At 47.3% G+C, this 17,895-nt stretch overlaps 1 protein-coding gene across 1 annotated transcript in view; it reads left to right on the forward strand.

Annotated features, from left to right (window-relative positions):
• Positions 1 to 17,895, forward strand: part of WWOX (WW domain containing oxidoreductase) — a 951,312-nt gene that overhangs the window by 1,688 nt on the left and 931,729 nt on the right. The window contains exons 2-4 of the mRNA XM_077754050.1: positions 4,304 to 4,368; positions 4,718 to 4,775; positions 6,889 to 7,067. Of these exons, the coding sequence (XP_077610176.1) occupies positions 4,304 to 4,368; positions 4,718 to 4,775; positions 6,889 to 7,067 (302 nt within the window). The remainder of the gene's footprint in view (positions 1 to 4,303; positions 4,369 to 4,717; positions 4,776 to 6,888; positions 7,068 to 17,895) is intronic.

Below are 17,895 nucleotides of genomic sequence, written 5' to 3' on the forward strand. Positions count from 1 at the left end.
CGTCTTCCTTCTTCTGGAAGATGGTGTCTGGCCCTGGAGAACTGAAGGGAGGAGCGTGGCCGCAGGGAGCCATTAGGCTGTTGGGGGGCTGGCTCCAGGCAGCTTCTGAGCGCCCACTGGCCGTTCCCTCTGCCTGGATCCCCCCAGAGCTGAGCTTAACTGCTCCTGCCCAGGAGACCTTCCCCTTGTCCCCGCCCCCGGCACCCTCCTCCCAGCACCTGGTTACCCGAGTCAGGGTCCCTGGCCTTGTCTGTAGTCATATAGCCCTTCTCTCCTGGTTTGCGCTGTCTTCCTCCCCGGGATTGTAAGCTTCCTGAGGGCGGGGACCTTGTTACCCTCGGTATCTCCCGTGCTTAGCACCTGGGAAACAGAAGTGCCTGTGTAATGAGTGAAGTAATTCGTCCCCCGAAGGTGTCCCCTGGCCTCCCTGAGCGAGTGGGCGGCTTGGGAATGCGAAGGCCGTGCCCTCGACCGACCGGCCTCCTGGCTGTCAGAGCCCTCCTCCGCCTGCTGCTCTGTGCGGGGCCTCCCTTCGTTCGCTCAGGCCCCTTCCCAGAGGCTTCCTGGCTTCCTCTCAGGTTTCCCCGGAGCCTGGTGTTCCCCTGCTTTTTCCCCTTATGATGGGTGCCTTTCCCGTCTGCCTCCTTCCTCGATGGGGTCCAGTGTCTGGGAGCTGCTTGCTGTAAGTAAGATCTGCACGTCCCGGCCAGCCCCTCTGAGAGCTTCGGGGGGGGGGCTTGCGGCCGGAGTGCATATACCGTCTCCAAGGCCCTCCGCCCACCGCTCCCCAGTGTTTTGGGTCTCAAACTGGCCTGTCTCGTCCCATTGTTTACACTGAATGTAGTGACAGGGTTTGGCTGGGTCCTAACTGGGGGTCCCCCTCTCCAGTCTCTGTGGCCCTCTGTTCTTCAGCCTTCCGGGCGGAAGGAGGCCTCCGACCAGTCCTACTCCTGGATTCCCCTTGATCTTTCCTGACCTGCAAGCATCCTAGCCCTTCTTTTATCTCTGAAGGTGTTACTTGTTCTCCCTTGGGGTTCGGGAAACTGCTAATGGGCTAAAAGAAAACTGCCCTTTCGGCCTTACTGTTGTCATATGGTCTTCCTCTCAAGGGCAGCATGGCCACCCCCAAGGTCAGAGACTGTAGCTCCCAGCGACAGTCTGGGATCCTAATGAGACCCCCTCCCTGGCTCATAGCGGTGCCCCTGTCCCATCATGTGGCTTCTGTGGGTCTCTCATGGTTTCCCACGTGCCCATGGTGCTCTCAGAAGCTCACGGGTCGCTTGGCTCCAGGGCCCACTGGGCCGGGCTTTCAGGGAGAGGATGATCCTGCCCCTGAGGGGGAACCGGGCACCAGAGAGCGAGGGCGGCGTTTCTCCCTCCCTCACCTGGTCCAGAGCAGCCCCTCTGGCCCAGCCCGGAGGTGGGGACGGAAGGACGAGGTCTCAGTGCGCGGTGCTGTCCCTGCAGTCACCTGCGCCCCTGGGCCCTCCACCCCCGGCCCCCTTTTCTTCTGAAGCCATCTTCACAGTCTGCTCTCAGTCTCCAAGTTAACTAACTATACTTCAAAAAATTTTTTTTCTGGAATAGCATACTTGAGATGATATCCATGTAATGTGGTATGAATTTAATTTTGATTCTTTTGGTTTAAATTAAGATCACTGTTAATTATCTCTTTAAATGACAAGCTTATTGAAAAAACACAGAAGAGGGCTTCTGTTTAAAGGAGAAGAAGATAACACTTTGGGGACGTGTGTCGTGATTTTCTGTTCATTAAAAGTCATTCTGGGTTACAATTAAGAACACTTTTTAATTAAGTTTTGCATGTAAGTATTTATTCAAATCAGTACTTCTGTGTGCAAGGCCCAGTTCTCAGTTCTTCACACATGTCCTCTCATTCAGCCCTCTGTAACCGTGAGGAGCGGGTGGTGTTACTGGCCCCATTTTACAAATGGGGAGACTGAGGCACAGGGAGGTTAGACACCTCTTCAAGGGAACATGGCTGGTGAGTGGGAGGGCCAGCAGTTATGAGCAGTGGGCGCCGACACTCTTACTCCCAAATCACACTCTTTGCTGTGAGGCCTGGGGTCCTCCCTCGGGGACACTGTGTCCTTCAGGGGACAGACAGTTGGCAATGTCTGGAGGCGCGTTCTGTTTGCACAATGACGGGCTGTCAGCATGTGGTAGGCGGAGGCGGGGGACACAGCTAAGCATCCGCAGCACCCACGACAGGACAGCCCCCCGCAGAGAGCGACCTGGCTGGAGCGTCAGGAGTGCCCGTGGAAGGAGCCTGGCTTGGCATTTTCTGTCAGAAGAAAAACGCAGGGTGACAGTGCTTGTTTTGTTTTTTTAACTGTCTCTCAGGATAGCAAAAACTTGTTCTGAGAGAATTTTCCGGCTCCTTTGGAGAACGTTTACGCATTCTCCCTCTTTACGCTGGGGCGGCCACACGGACAGGGCTGGGGGTGTGAGGGTCCGGGCTCCTTTCACAGGGGCGCTTTATGGAGCTTCAAGGGAGGTCTTCATGGCGCTCGGCTCAGAGCTCATTTAATGCCTGCCCATGGGATGAAAACTCCTCGTGACACCAGGCAGAGGAAAGTGTGATCACGTGTAAACTCTTAAAAAAAATTTTTTTTTAAAGGTTTGTTTTTGAGAGAGAGAGACACAGAGAATGAGTGGGGGAGGGTCAGAGAGGAAGACAGAATCCAAAACAGGCTCCAGGCTGTCAGCACAGAGCCCGACGTGGGGCTTGAACTCATGAACCTCAAGATCATGACCTGAGCTGCGGTCAGACGCCCAACTGACTGAGCCACCCAGGTGCCCCGTAAGCCTTGGGAAGCAGGACGTTCAGCAGGGCAAAGAACAGAACAGCGGGTGCCCTTGACGGGGTCCCTCCAGTGGGCGAGGAGCGGCTCGTCCTTACTGGGGACTCAGGGTCCCCCTTTCTGCAAGTAGGATTTCATGGTGGCCAGTGTGCAAGCAGAGGTGGTCGTTGCTGCTGATAACCCGACATTTGTACAGTGACTTCACTGTTCACTAGTCACTGTCCCAGGTAGAGCGTCCCTTACCTTTCAGTGATTCTGTGCGGCGGGCGTGGGGCAGGGAGCCTGGCTGGCCGATTGCAGGCACGCGGGAGCCTGGGTCTGTGGCCCCGAGTCCAGTGTCCGCAGTGACCCTGCATCTGCCACTGCAGAACATTGCAAAAACAGACCACAAGCCTGCAGTTCCCGGAAAAACCTTGCTTGCCGGGTGTAAATTCTGACAGTGGGTTCTTGCTCTATTTGTTCTCTTTAAAGCAGTTGGTAGGGAAGCACTGTGCAGATTTTATCATCAGCTAGATGTCAGTGATTAATTATCATTTTCTACTGGGGCATGAGTGTGTGACCTTCTAGGAAATCCAGCCTCCCCTTTGAATGCCTCTTGTAACATCCAGCTGCTTCTCCTATGAAGTAATTTTATGTTTTTCCCGATACTTCATCATCTGTTGGCAGGTGTGTCTAGTCTGTTGTTGGCTCCTGATTTTAATTATAACTTTGTATGCTGTTAGATAAAATGCTAAATTTACCACAGAAACGAGACTAGTTTGTCTGTTTGACTTGTTTAAAATAATAGGTAGCACTTTTGAGGCTTTTTATATATGCTAGGTACTGTGTTCAACCCTTTATGCACGTTTCCCCAGAGCATTTCCTTGAGATTGGTTCTAGGATTCTTTCCATTTTGCAGGTAGGAAAATCGAGGTTCTGACGTTGAGTAACCCGGCGAGGTGGGCAGTTAGGTGACCCTGGGGCTATCCTGCTGCGTTCTACAGTCTTGAGAGCAATTGGGAGTCAGTGCTTAAAACACTTTGAAGTTTCATCTGTGGAAAGAATAAACGTTTGAGAAGATTCATATTTTGTGTAATGATATGTAAATATCAGCATCACACATCAGGCTGAAGTCTGGGCACCTGGCCCAGAATAAAACTGAGACACTTGCGGAGCACCTGTGGCTGTTGTGAGGGCCTCGCTGAGCTCCGGGAGTTGACCCAGACCTGGTCCCAGAGCTCCCTCCCTCCTCCGAGCCGCTCAGCGACTTTCCTTCCAGAGGTTTCCTCCAGCTGCTTCTCCTCCTCACCCAGGGCATTTGATCCGATGCAAACCGTAACGTTTATGTTCTGAGTATTTCCTTTTCTGAGCTCTGGCTTTACCACTCTTGAGAGTATTGTTTGGGAGGGAAAAAGACTTAATGCAGCTGATTAAGTTTTAGAAGTGTAACCTTCACTTACTGCTTTTTGTGGATTTTTAACCTTTTTTTTTTTTTTTGACAGTCACGCTGAAGAGAAGACCCAGTGGGAACACCCGAAAACTGGGAAAAGGAAACGAATTGCGGGAGGTTTGTATGTTGTTCTCCTAAAGCAAAGAACCTTGTATTTAAAGTATTCACGGAAGAAGAAAACCGTCACAGTCAGAGGGGCGACAGGCCGCTCTCGTTCCTTGAAGTTTCTCTCCTTGTGGGGAGGAGCTCGCGGGCCGTGGCAGACGAGGCGAGGAGAGTGGGGCGGGCCGGCCCAGGCGGTATCTCACTGGCTTTCTGTAACAGCTGATGTGGCTCAGCGTGGCTGCTGGTCATTGGGACGGCTTCGGGCCGGGGGTGGAGGGCATGGGGCCCCCGACCCAGGGCCTGGGTGTCCGTTCACCCCACCCCTGCCGTGCACACACCTGCCAGTCTTCCTGTGTTTCAGATTTGCCGTATGGATGGGAACAAGAAACCGATGAGAACGGACAAGTTTTTTTTGTCGAGTAAGTGGCTACATAGGAACTATTCTCAGTCATTTTTCTTTTCCTTTAAAGTGTGTTTATTTATTTAGAGAGTGTGCATGTACGTGTGTGCGCGCACGTCAGAGAGAGAGGGAGAGAGAGTCCCACGCAGGCTCCATGCTGACAGCCCTAAGCCTGATGTGGGGCTCGATCTCACTACTGCGAGGTCATGACCTGAGCTGAAATCAAGAGTCAGATGTTCAGGCAAGTGAGCCACCCAGGTGCCCCTCGTTTTGCTTCACAATAGGAATTTTCAGTTGTAATGCACCTTGAATATAGAAAAATTCGTAGTATATGTAACTAATCTTATCAGTAGGAATAACTACTTTTAACAGTTTTTTGATTTATTTTTCTAAGTCTGGTTTCTATACACATGCTTTCTTTTAACTAAAGTAAGGAATGTACTGTGTGAACTGTTCCTTAACCTGTTTTATTCCCGTGAAATATCTTATGAGCATTTTCTCATATATCTATTTTTAAGACAGTGGTGTTCAATGGCCATGGAGTCTTATTATTTTTTTTACAGATATACTATAATTTATCACATTACCCACTGGGCATTGATGTTAAATTCCCATGTAGTTCCTTGGCCTCTGCCTGTGAGCCTGTGCACCTGCGCATGCTGGTGTGAGGTCTGAAGCTGGTGCTTGGGGCGGGGTGGGGCAGGAAGCCCAGGTCGGCCTCCATGGTGCACAGGCTTTCACCCTAGCTTCTCTCAGCCTCCCTGAGGGAGGTCAGGGAGGAGCCTGGAGAGGCGTGCAGCGTGGCCCCGGCTGGTCGCCCCCCCCGGCACGCCATGGGGTCTCACATGGTGCCCGTCAAACGCTTCCCTCACAGCTCTGGCTATAAGTAAGATGGAAGCTGGATTCTTCTTGGCTCTTTGTATTTACAGGGTGATGAGTCTAGATTAAAAAACCTTTTTTTAAAAAATTTTTAATGTTTTATTTATTTCTAGGAGAGAGAGAGAGAGAGAGCGTGAGCAGGGGAGGGTCAGAGAGAGAGAGGGAGTCACAGACTGAAACAGGCTCCAGGCTCTGAGCTGGCAGTCAGCACAGAGCCCGACGCGGGGCTCGAACCCACGAACCGCGAGATCATGACCTAAGCGAAAGTCGGACGCTTAACCAACTAAGCCACCCAGGCGCCCCTAAAAAACCTTTTTTAATGTTTGTTCACTTCTGAGAGAGGGAGAGAGTGAGAGCGAGTAGGGGAGAGACAGAGAGGGAGACACAGAATCTGAAGCAGGCTTCATTCTCTGAACTGTCAGCACAGAGTCCAACGCGAGGCTCTAATTCATAAACTGTGAGATCATGACCTGAGCCACCCAGGCGCCCCCTAGAGTTTTAAACTATATCATTTTAAGTGCGCACACGTAGTACAAGTAAACTTTGAATCACAAAATCTCATCTATTCAGTGGAGTTAGTTCTTAGTGGTTTTTAAGATATTTTGAGGTCTTTTGTCTCTGATCCGAGAGAGTACATTTAAAACTTAAAGGAGTAAATCTGTGACATAGGAGTCACCTAGTAATTCACATGAACCAGTGTATTTTAATATTGTTTCTACAAGGCTTAACTCAACTCCAGGTCACAAGTACAGTGCCTGCCGGAGGTATGAATACTGCGTTAACATGAAAATCATTACAACTTCAGAATGTTCAGACTTTTTTTTTTTTTTAAATCATTTTGAGGTTTCTATCTCCCACCAGTTTTCTTATGTCCTTGCACAGGGTTCAGATATTTCACTGAAATCTCAGGATAAGAGTGGCTGAGAGATCTTACAGCCACATTTACATGGATTAAAAAAAAAAAAAAGCCCAAAGCCGCCTCCTTTTTTAAGATCTCCGGATACGAGGCAATGCTTTTTGTATGTAACAGCATATTTTACAGGCAGTTCTGAGGAGAAGGATTTTGATGACCATCTTTCCAGGCAGGAGTGTAATCCTTCTGGAGGCCAGAAGACAGACTTAAATGGATGCCAGTTCTTTTCGGGGTTAAGAATAAGCCTTTCTAGTACATGAGAAATGGGGTTTGCCTCGCCCAAACTGTAAGATTATCTCATGCTTATAAATGCCCGGGTTCACTCCTTTCTCCTTTGCAGCCATATAAATAAAAGAACCACCTATTTGGACCCAAGACTGGCATTTACTGTGGACGACAATCCCACAAAGCCAACCAGCAGACAGAGATATGACGGGAGCACCACCGCCATGGAGATACTCCAGGGCCGGGATTTCACTGGCAAAGTCATCGTGGTTACCGGGGCCAATTCAGGCATAGGTAGGCCGAAACTTACCATTGTTTGTCATTTTTATCAGCGCTGTAGTGAAACCTGCTTACCTTTTAACTGTAATGAAGTGTTTATAGTGATTGTCTCATTTAGAAATGTGTTAACGGCCTTTTCTGCAGTTGTTCTGTGGCCTTTTTTGAAGCCGCACTGTTCTCACACGAGGGGGGCAGGGAGCCCGACTGCGAGTTCTCCGAGGGCCGGACACTCGGCCAAAGACGGTGGCTGTTTGGTTTGGAAGGACTAGAGACAGCAGGTTCTGTCTGAGGGTTCCTGACTGGTCTGCGTGGTGTGTGGACACATTTCAGACCTGGGTTTTTGAAGCCAAAATTGATGGGTCATGGAGTATGGGGAAGAGCAGTGGGTCATGACCTTGGTCAGAGGCTGCTGCAGGGTTCGGCTAGTCGCTGAGCCCCTTTGGGAACAGGACCTTGTTCCTCTGTGAAGCTGGGGAATTCGTCCTTGTCTGAGTCTCTGGGTTAACCCTCTCAGCTACTGACGTCTAGGTGGATGGCTCCCGGTGCATCTCCTTAGCATCGAGGGCTCCCGAGTGGAGCGGTGGCAGAGCCCATGCTTGTACCGGAACTTTCCGTGCGGTTTTATTCTTACTTTGTTTTGATCCACTAACATCAGTGCACATACCTGTGAGACCCAAACTGCTCTGAGTAAGGGTTTGCATCTTCAGGTTGGTTGACACAGATAAAACAGAATTACATTTGGGTGTTTTCTGGCAAGTTCTCTCTGCCCTTTAGCCCCTCACAGCCCCCCTCCGCCCCCCCGTTAGCCTTCTCTTTCATAAGCTCTGTCTTCTCACCCTTTGCACACCTCCTCCATTGTCTCCTTGCTCTGTCCCTCTTGATTTTCAGTAACCTCTTCTTGAGCCCCTGCATACACCCCCCGACAGCATCAGGGGGACCGTGGGAGGTGAACGTATGTCCCGTACAGTCGAGCAGGTGACCGTCCCAGAGCAGAACTCTTGACTGTACTTGTCTATGAAGGCAAAGAGGCAAATAAAATCTTTACAAATTGAAAAGGAATTTATTTAACATCAGCTCTCAGACCTCATCATAGGTTCAGAATATCTTCTGAACTTCTCTATTGGGGTGGATGCTGCATAATCATTAGTGATATCGAAACTGACGATGACGCTATTTACAAAATAATGGCTGGGTCCTCAGTCACCCAAGAAGCAATATGTTGGGTCGATGGCCTTGACTGTTCCTATGTGAAGGTGTGGACCAGCACAGTGTAGGATAATTAAGAAAAAAAAGTGCTTAAGGACTTAAGTAAAATCTCTTTTTTTATTTAACACTTGGTTAACCAGGAAATTAAAAGATCTCATTCCTATACTCTTGCGCTCAGACGGTTTTTTTCCTTCAATCAGTAAGGTACGTGACCACTGGTTATTTTCTGTGTCAGAGTTTACACGCTGTTCTATGATGTTAGGTAGCAGACCTTTGGGTGTGGCGCATGCTCTGTCAGATCTGCAGTGTCAGAAGCTTCAAAGATTGTGACCCAGGACCAGTTGAGTTGGTCCGGATGACACAGAGGGTTGTGTTTCAGTGGATCTTTAAAAATTTTTTTTTTAGTGTTTATTTTTGATAGAGAAAGAGGCAGAGTGCGAGTGGGCGAGGGGCAGAGAGAGAGGGAGACACAGAACCTAAAGTAGGCTCCAGGCTCTGAGCTGTCAGCACAGAGCCCGACACGGGACCTGAATTCATGAACTATCATGACCTGAGGTGAAGTCAGACTTCTCACCAACTGAGCCACCCAGGCGCCCCTCGATGGATCTTTAGTCATTGTAAAGAAGGGGATTCTGCAGCATTGAGAACAAATGTGGTGTCCATTAGGGACCTTGGACCTCTTGAAGATGCCTCCTGTCTGATGTCCATAATAATCCACTTTGCGGACGCTGCAGGCAGGTGCCTGTGGTCCAGGGGCTGTGGTGGCAAATCCCAAAGCTCAGGGCGGACAGAGTGTTGGGGAAGTTGGGGGCAGCCAGCTTGTCCTGTTCAAACAGCCCCCCGCTTTCTTCCCCAGCTCTGGCCTCCCCTCAGAAATAGCCTTTAGCGCTGGGCCTCAAACCGCCCCCCCCGCCGCCCTTCTTCACTCTTGGGAAGCACAGGTCCAGGGGACACTCAAGTCTTTTATTTTTACTTTTTGAAATAATATCGCACTGAAAATTCCAAGCAGTCAAATCCTCGCAAATAACTTTCCCTCAGCAGCAGCGGTTTCAGGCTTAAAGAAAAGAGGCTGAAGATAGGCACGTGGCTTTTCGGCATCCCTAAGTTCGCCTTTGTATCCCGCGTGGCTGCCTTAGACGGTGTCCTTGCCCAAGTAGGCTGTGGCTTCCAGATAAAGTCCTTCCTTCTCCTGAACTATGAAACATGTCAATTTAGAAATTGCTATCACCACTCTTCTGCCCATTTCAAATGGAATAACTGAATGCAGAGTGAATCGGGCATCTTCATTTCCAAGACTTGTGGGCTTTTAGGAAAATCATCTTCTATCAGAGCTTTAACGGGGTCGGTGTTCACTTTCCCCTTGCTGCTCTGCAGAGCCCGCCTTCCGTGTATTCACTGTCCAGCCTTCACCCTTGCGGACAAAGCCTGTTCCCTCTGAAGGCAGGGGCGGGGGTGGGGGGGGTTGGAATAAAGTGCACTGGTATTTATTTTGGGAGCGGTGACTCCTTGACGAAAAACACAGGTAACCCAATTTTCTTTGCAAATGCTGACTTATAACCCGCTATTTCCAGTGACTCTTTATTTTGTATATTTTTTACATTCTCCACAAGGCATTGCTGTGGTGGACTTGCTGTCAGTGAGGCGCTTTCTCCGATGGGCGGGGCTCGTCCGGTGGGGAGAGCGGACTCCTCTCCTCATGAGCTTCCGTGTGGCCCTGGGAGCCTGCCCGCCTTGAAGCGGCCTCTGAGCAGATTTTGTGTGATTGTCCTCCTCTGGCCCTTGCGTGATGCAGAGCGATATCTAGAATTTTTGCAGTTTTCAATAGTTTGTAGTACTAAGTAAGGCAGTTGGCGGGATTCCCACTTAATTCAGTTCAAAAACATCAGAATGATCCTGGGAGATCTACAGATTCTTAAGAGATGTCAGCACGAGCATCGTGCGTTCTTGAGGTCTTTGTTTTCACACGTTAGGTCTGTAGCCCGGTCTTACTTCTGGTGGGGTTTAGCTGTCTGGGTTGGGGGTCGCCAGACCGTGGCTCAAGGGCTAAATCTCACTGATGTCTGATTTTGTAGCTAAAGTTTTATTGGGACACGGCCACACCCACCTATTTCCATTTTGTCTGTGGCTGTTTTCGTGTTATCAGCAAAACGGAGCAATTCCGGTAGAGACCATATGGCCTGCAAAGCCTGACATATTTACTAGCTGGCCCTTTGCAGAGAAGGTTTGCTGCCTGCTTTAAATGATGGTAATCCCTTTAATGTAATGTCCCCCTGACGTTCTCTAAATTAGCCACACCTCAGGTAAAATTTAGATAAATTGATGCCCCGGCAGGCTGTGTACACCTGTTGGGGATCCCCTCCCCCCAGTGTCTTGAACCCCTGGCTTCAGCTCTGCCCCCCTTTCCAGGGAGCTGCCAGCATTCAGGTGTTGCCTCCTCAGAAACTAACACTTTTCTCTCCTTGGCCTTTGTTCAACCAGCGTTCTGTACCTGAAGGAAGACCTTTGTAGATTGAGAGCTGTAGCTTGCACCCCTCTCTGTGGAGATCAGCATCTCTGTCCCTGGGGGACTCATCTCTTCACCCAAAGCTTCTGCTAGCTAAGCCATGAGGCCTGGAACCCCACGGTCCCAACCGCTAACCAGTAGAGACGAGGGGGGAGCTCATTTCTGTTTGTGCTCAGCATGGCCGGATGGGAAGGGCTGGGTGTGTCACTACTCTAGAGTTAGTGGCTGGCCGGCTCCAATTGGGTAAAAAATGAGTGGAAATGGCTTCAACCATTCATTTAATGGTGATCGTTAAATACAAACCTTGCTGGGAAGTCTTGGGAGAGGGAATGTTTTAGGTTAGGATTTCCCAGCACAGAGGACCCCAAAGCCCCTGTAAAGACTCCGCCTGTCAGTCGCCCTGATTTGGCGCTGCATATAAATCGTTCAGGGTAAAGCGCTGCCTTCTTGGATCTGAGGGCTAACGAGCTTGTCGGATGCAGGGTCCTTCCAAGGAGGGGTTCACTGAAAGCCCCATGTGGGACAGCACCCAACCTTTTGGTGTCTCCTGTCGGCAGGCCCTTTTGTTGGGACTCACACACTCTCTTGACACAAGTAGGCAGAATGATCGCTTTTAAGAAGTGAAATCCAGGAGCGCCTGGGTGGCTCAGTCGGTGAAGCCTCTGACTCCTTTTCAGGTCATGATCTCATGGTTCTTGGGTTCGAGCCCCACATCGGGCTCTGTGCTGACAGCTCAGAGCCTGGAGTCTGTTTCAGATTCTGTGTCTCCCTCTCTCTCTGACCCTCCCCTGCTCATGCTGCCTCTCTCTCTCTCTCTCTCAGAAATAAATAAAACATTAAAAAAACAACAACCCTGAAATCCAGATTTTGTCATGTGTCTATTTAAGAACTAGAAACAAGTATGAGCAAATCACATATATTTGGTGTGATGCTCATTGACAGTGGTGCCAAAACTTTCCCCTTGCAGCCTTAAACCACCACTGGTTACATTTTGATTTTAAAATCCCTTCCAGAGTTTATTCAAGTTGAAAAGTTCCTTTGACCATTTGGACTGCCATAATACTGGGCTGCAGCAAGTGTCATGACTTTAGATCTAGGCTAGTCCGGTCTGCTTGAGCCAGAGGACTTGTTACCAGGAATAAAACTCTTTCCCTGAACACATAGTAGGTGGCCAGCTTGGCATGTACCAGTAAAATGTATTTTAGGACTGACACTTCATTTTCTATTGGCATTTATGTTATGTAACCCCCCTCCCTAAGTTTGGTTACAGGGATTCTAATGGTGTGTATTTATTTAAATACCAAAATTGATATATTTTGAGACAATGATACCTGCTCAAGCTGTGAAAATCACGCCTAAATTTGTTCTCCTGGAAACAAAATCAAGGTATCGGTTTTCATGTAGGAATTCCAAAATGATACTATAGTATGATATGGAAATTGCTCATTTTGGCTTTTGAGAGCCCATTTTTTAAAGCTCGGGGTCTTACTCCTAAATCATGTGTTGAAATTACGGTCCAAAGCGGAGTTGACATGTCCTTTAGCCTACTATTTACCCATGATGATTTCGTATCTGGGGTAAATTCTGCCAGTTGTGCAGTGATGCAGCGAAAGTGTCTTCCTCATGGAGACAAGTGTCTTCTGAAGGCTTTACACCTGTGTTTCATCATCAGGCACTGGGCGTGCCTACTCTGTGCCTTCAGCTCTTTGCTCTTTTCCACACCTAGTGTTCTTAAATTCTGCCTTTTGTTCTGAACCATGTGTTGACTTTTTTTTTTCCCAGCTATTCCAAAAGCTCCCATGAATCCGAGGCCAGAGGCTAACTTATAGTCATTTTCTTGGTCAGAACGTACTCGTACAGGGTTATTGTCATTGCACTTGGGAGGCTGCACTTTTCCTTTCCTGTCTGTCAACATGACTCAGAATAGTAGGGTCTCGGCATTTATCTTCCTTTTAAGAACCTGGGGCTCATTCGTAGAGAGATAATTTCTGAAATAATCTAAATCATCTTTTGGAAATATAAACTCTTTTTTTATTTTATAAAAATTATTTAAAATGTTTTTATTTCTGAGAGAGAGAGAGAGAGAGAAACAGCGTGAGCAGGGGAGAGCAGCAGCGTCAGAGAGAGAAGTAGATGCAGAATTTGAAGCAGGCTCATGACTCTGTGCTAGCTGTCAGTACAGAGCCCGATGCGGGGCTCGAACCCACGAACCATGTGATCATGACCTGAGCCCAAGTTGGACGCTTAACCGACTGAGCTACCCAGGCGCCCCTAAACTGTCATTTTATATTAAAAACTTTTTTGACCATTTTTCTTTTATGCTAAAATATACCTGTATATTCTAAGTAAAAAGGCTTTAAAATTATTTTGTTCCAAAACAATAGAGATTTTTGGCAATATTGGAAAAAGCCCTTGATATTACATAAAGTTGAGAATGAGTACCTTATGAATTAAATGACCATTTTACGGTTAAATATTCTTAGACACTGAATGTCAATGGAGATCACGTGATCTAGCTCAGTATGTGGACCTCTTAAGAAAGCTGTATATCTAAAGGAAGAGACCAATTGAAATATTCTAATGGGCTTCATAATTGGTAATAATATACAAAGAATACTTAAATATAAATATAATGATATATAATTATGTGTAAGTTTGTACATGTTTTTTGTAGATCTCAAATTTTTTGCCATCTGAGAAGAGTTGAATTTCATACTTGCGTGTAGGTTTAGCTTTCATTCGTTTCAGTGCCGTTATGACAAGAGAGGGTCCTATAAATTTTGTTCAATGACAATGATTCAAGCTCATAACTTAAGGCGGATATTTAAAAAATAAGATTTCTACCCTGATTTGAAGTTGCAGGTATTTTACAAAGTTTGAAAGTTTGGAAATTATTTCACTTAATATCCAGCTTAAGTAATTAGATCTTTGGTCTTCTATACTACAGTGACATAGTGACTGTCCTGGAGAAAGGACTCTATTTTCTGTAAATTAGCCTGAAAGAGAAAGGTCTTCATGCAGTTGTGTCCTTCCTCCACTAGAGGGCTCTGTTGCTCTTTGATACCATTAAACAAAAGCCGTGGCTGCTGAATATAGTTTTCTTCCTCAGCTGGTCTTGCTTTCATTTTTGTTAAATAATGCCTTTTACTTTACTAATGTATCTTTTAGGCCTTGTACTTCTCGGTGAAAGAGTTCAAACTGAAGACTGTTCCTGGTGTCATGTTTGTTTCTTTTCCTTTTCTCTCTCTCTCTCTCTTTTTTTTCCTTGGCTTTTGTTTTTTTGTATAAAATGCCAACGATGAAGAGATCCGTTTAATAAAAAGGTCCATTGTGTTCAGGGAGCAGCCCTGTTCTGCCAAACTACACAAGGGCATGTGTTTCCTTGACATTATTGGTTTTGAGTGTGCTGGCCTATCAATAATGTGATTTTTTTTTCTAAGTAGAAATTGTAATATTTAAATATTAATGCCTCTGTTTGAGGTTCATTTGGAATGCCTCCGTGATCTTAGAATTTTTACTAAGAGTCTAGAGTTTCCCTGCCTCTGCCACCCCAGCCTTCCCTAGTATTATATAATTTATTTGTAATTAGACTGTTTATTAATGGTATGTTTTTGTACTAGAAGAAAATATGTCCTTTTGGCCCCAGTATATGTTTCTTAAATAAGAGAGGCCATGTGAAACCGAATACTTAATGTGAAGTAAGTAGCCAGGGCTCTGTGCATACAGGATCTTAAGGAGTGCGATTTTGATTTTGGCTCTCACTAAAGTTTGAGGCAACCCATTAATTGCATGCTTCAGTTCTCAAACAGAAATTTGGGCCAGGAAAGGAAACACTTTTGGCTTTATAAAACTGCTTATTTTCGCATTTTAAATGGGGACAGAAAGAATACGCTACATTACATACTTTTATTAATTCTTTTTCTCAGCAGCTCACTTTTTCCCTCCTGAAGAATAAAGGGACCTGAATGCATGTGAATATACTTGTAACACTGCAAAACGTCTTCACCAGAGTAAAGATGTTTCGGTCATTCGTATCCAGATGTCTGTTTTTTCTGAAACAAAAATAGTTACAACCAGATGGTTATTCTGGGAATTATTGTAGATTTGATGACAAACGGTGTGCTGGCAGTTGAAACCCCCGAGGTCCTGGCTTATTTGGTCTGACGTGGCCCGTGTCCTTCCCTGCACTTTCTGCAGCACCTACACCGTGCTCTGCAGACATGTGTTCTCGGCCTTTTCCAGAGTGACGTTTGGGGGTCGCCAGCAGGCCTTCTGTCTTCAGTGAAGACTTTGGCAGATTGATCAGAATTCCAAAAGCAGGAGTTTCTGGCCTAAATTTATTATCTGGGGCTCAACAGAGGACACTGCGTTTCAGGAAGTGCTGGTCTTCATTTGCCCCACGCGGTGAGGTACAGAGGGAGGGTCCTCCTGTGGTGAAAGGTTGTGTGACACGGTTGGGATCCAGTTGTTTCTGATCCGAGATGACTCGTTCAGCAGGCTGTGCTGCTTGGTGCTCTGGACCCGGGTTCGCAGCCACATCCCCGTCGTGTTGTCTCTGCCAGCTAGTCTAGGGTTCCTCACTGGACCCTGAGGGGGGATGTGAGGTTGTGTGTGCACAGTAACGGAGGGAGTTTGTGCGCATGACGTGGGGGCGGGGCGAGGACGCTCAGACTTCAGTGCTGCTTCCTGTTTCTCTAGGGCCTGGGGGGAGACTAGCAAGGTGGAGGGAGCGAGACCTCCCCTGTGCGCCATGTCTCCCACAGGGAGGCCCAGAGTCAGAATCCACACAGCTTCTTGTGTAGTTGCAGGGAATTGGGAGTGAAAACTAGTAAAATATTTTTTGTTCTCAGCCTCACCTGTAAAATGTACGTAATCATTCCAGATTTGTGGGTATCGATCACTGTCATGTCGTCTCCTACCAATAGCTGTTTAGAATTCACAGCTTCCACACGCGTCTTACTTAATTCTCACCCTGGCGTCCACAGCCGTCTTAAAACCGAGTCCGAATGAAAACACAGAGAGGTGAGGTGACTTGTCTGAGGTCACACAGCTCTTGAGTTAATGGGGTTGCAGGGCTGGAGCTGAGAGTTCCTGACCTCGTGCCCGGGCCCCCTCCATCCTGCTTGCAGCCCCATTGCCCCAAGGAGTAGAGCACCGTCCTTACCGAGGCTTCCCGGGCAGCAGACCCAGTCAGAAACGAACACAATTATTTTAACGAGTCTGTGAAAGACGGCTCTGCTCCAGGCCGGATGCCGGCCCCTCCTCGGTGTTGTAAACTGGATACTGGGGGATAATGATCGGGAGGGGGGAAGGGGGGCGAGGACTGCCGTCCGTCAAGCTCGTCCCCACACCAGGTGTCAGGCTAGAGTAGCTTTGTACGCCTTCACATGTGCGTCCTTTAAAATCCTTTGTCATTGGTGTGAATTCCTCATGGAAACCTTAGAAAGTGCAGATGAGTAAAAAGAAAAAGACGCAGGTAAGAAAAAGGATCACCCCAAGTTCTTCCCAGCCAGAAATTGTTGTTCATCTTCAGCACATAGGATTCTGAGCATTTTTCCCTTGTGTGGTTTTTCCGTTGACCAATGGAGCATGACCCTCTTTCCCATATTTGACGACATCTTAAGCGACTGTCGTGTTTTCTTATATGCCTCTTCTCCTCCTCCCAGGTGGTACATTCGGGTGGGTTTTAAAAGCTTTAGGTGATGCTGCTGAATGGAGATGAACATCTTGTAATGAAATGTTTGTACCCGTCTGGGTTTCTGCGCTTTTGTTTTCTGCAAGCGGAATTGTCAAATCAAGGGATTTGTTCCTGAACCTTAACCTCTCCATGGGTTTTTGATCAAACCACACCCCTTGGAAACTTGTACTCATTTGAATATGCATTTGCCCTGTGTCCTTGCCAACCTTGGAGATTAGCTTTTCTTTTTTTAAAGTCTCACTTAAATTTGCATGTCTCTGATTATTAGTAAGATTGATCAGCTCCTCATTTGGCCATTTATATTTATTCTTTTATGAATTGCCTTTTCATCTGATGTTCATAACTATTGGATATGTATCGATTGCTAATTGGTTGCTTCATTCATGTGGTATAATTTAATATTCAAAATGTCCCTTTCCATTAGAAGCTAATTTATCTCAAAGTGTCTCTTACTTTAAGTACACATTCAGTCTTGTAATCAAGAGAAAAATCACGAGGAAGAAGTTAGCGTAACTCCCCTTCCCTTCGCTAAGACCTTTTGAGCGTACGTCTTATCTATTATACCAGCTGCAACTCATCGTGGGCGCTGCCGCTCACTGCCTGCATCTAAGGAGGGAACCCCCCAGAAGATTCTGAGTTGGCCACTTACGGTGGTGGTTGAGCCCCAGGTAACACCATGGGTGACATTTGGTTATTTTGGTTTTTAAAATCCCCCCCCCCCCCACATCTTCTATTAATGATGGTTACAACTCTTCAGAGTCTTCCTGTGCATTATCTCATTTGATGAGCCTGGCTCCCGTGTGGTGAAATGGTACCACTGCTGAAAATAGCTTTGCTGACAGTCAGGGGAAGCTTGATAGGTAGCGAGTTTCTATCTGGAGACGCAGCAGGGTGCATGGGAAGAAAAACCGGCTCTGGAGGCAGACGTGACCTAGTTTGAAAGCCCGGCCTCACCACGTCCGACCTGAGTGTCTTGGGGCAGGTGACTTCCCTTCTCTGAACTCTTGTTCCACATCTATAGAACACAGTCGATATTCCTGTTTTGCAGTTTTTAAAGATGGGAAGTCCAGAGTGCCCAGGGATTTGTCTGCTCAGCGTCACAGACACTTACTACACTGCAGGCATTTTGGGAATGGGAGGCAAGGCGATCAGGTTACTGAAGTTAGTTTGGTATTTACCTAGCTTCCTGGATCTTGGATCCTCAAAAGACTGCCTTAGTATCTGTGAGTTTGTCCTCAAATGACCTTTCTAACTAACCATTTTTAGGCATTGAATTATCTTTGGTGTGAAAGGAAACCTTTTGGGTGTTTTTTGGTTGGAGGTCAGATAGTAGCTTCATCCAGAAAAAAAAAAAGTATCCAGTGGAAAGAGAAGAAAAAAGAAGACAAGGTCATTTCTGTTGCACTGAAGGAAGGAAATTGGTCTATTCAGTTTGG

Source organism: Crocuta crocuta, unplaced genomic scaffold (genome assembly GCF_008692635.1).
Source record: "Crocuta crocuta isolate KB4526 unplaced genomic scaffold, BGI_CrCroc_1.0 scaffold61, whole genome shotgun sequence".
Taxonomy (NCBI): Eukaryota; Metazoa; Chordata; class Mammalia; order Carnivora; family Hyaenidae; genus Crocuta; species Crocuta crocuta.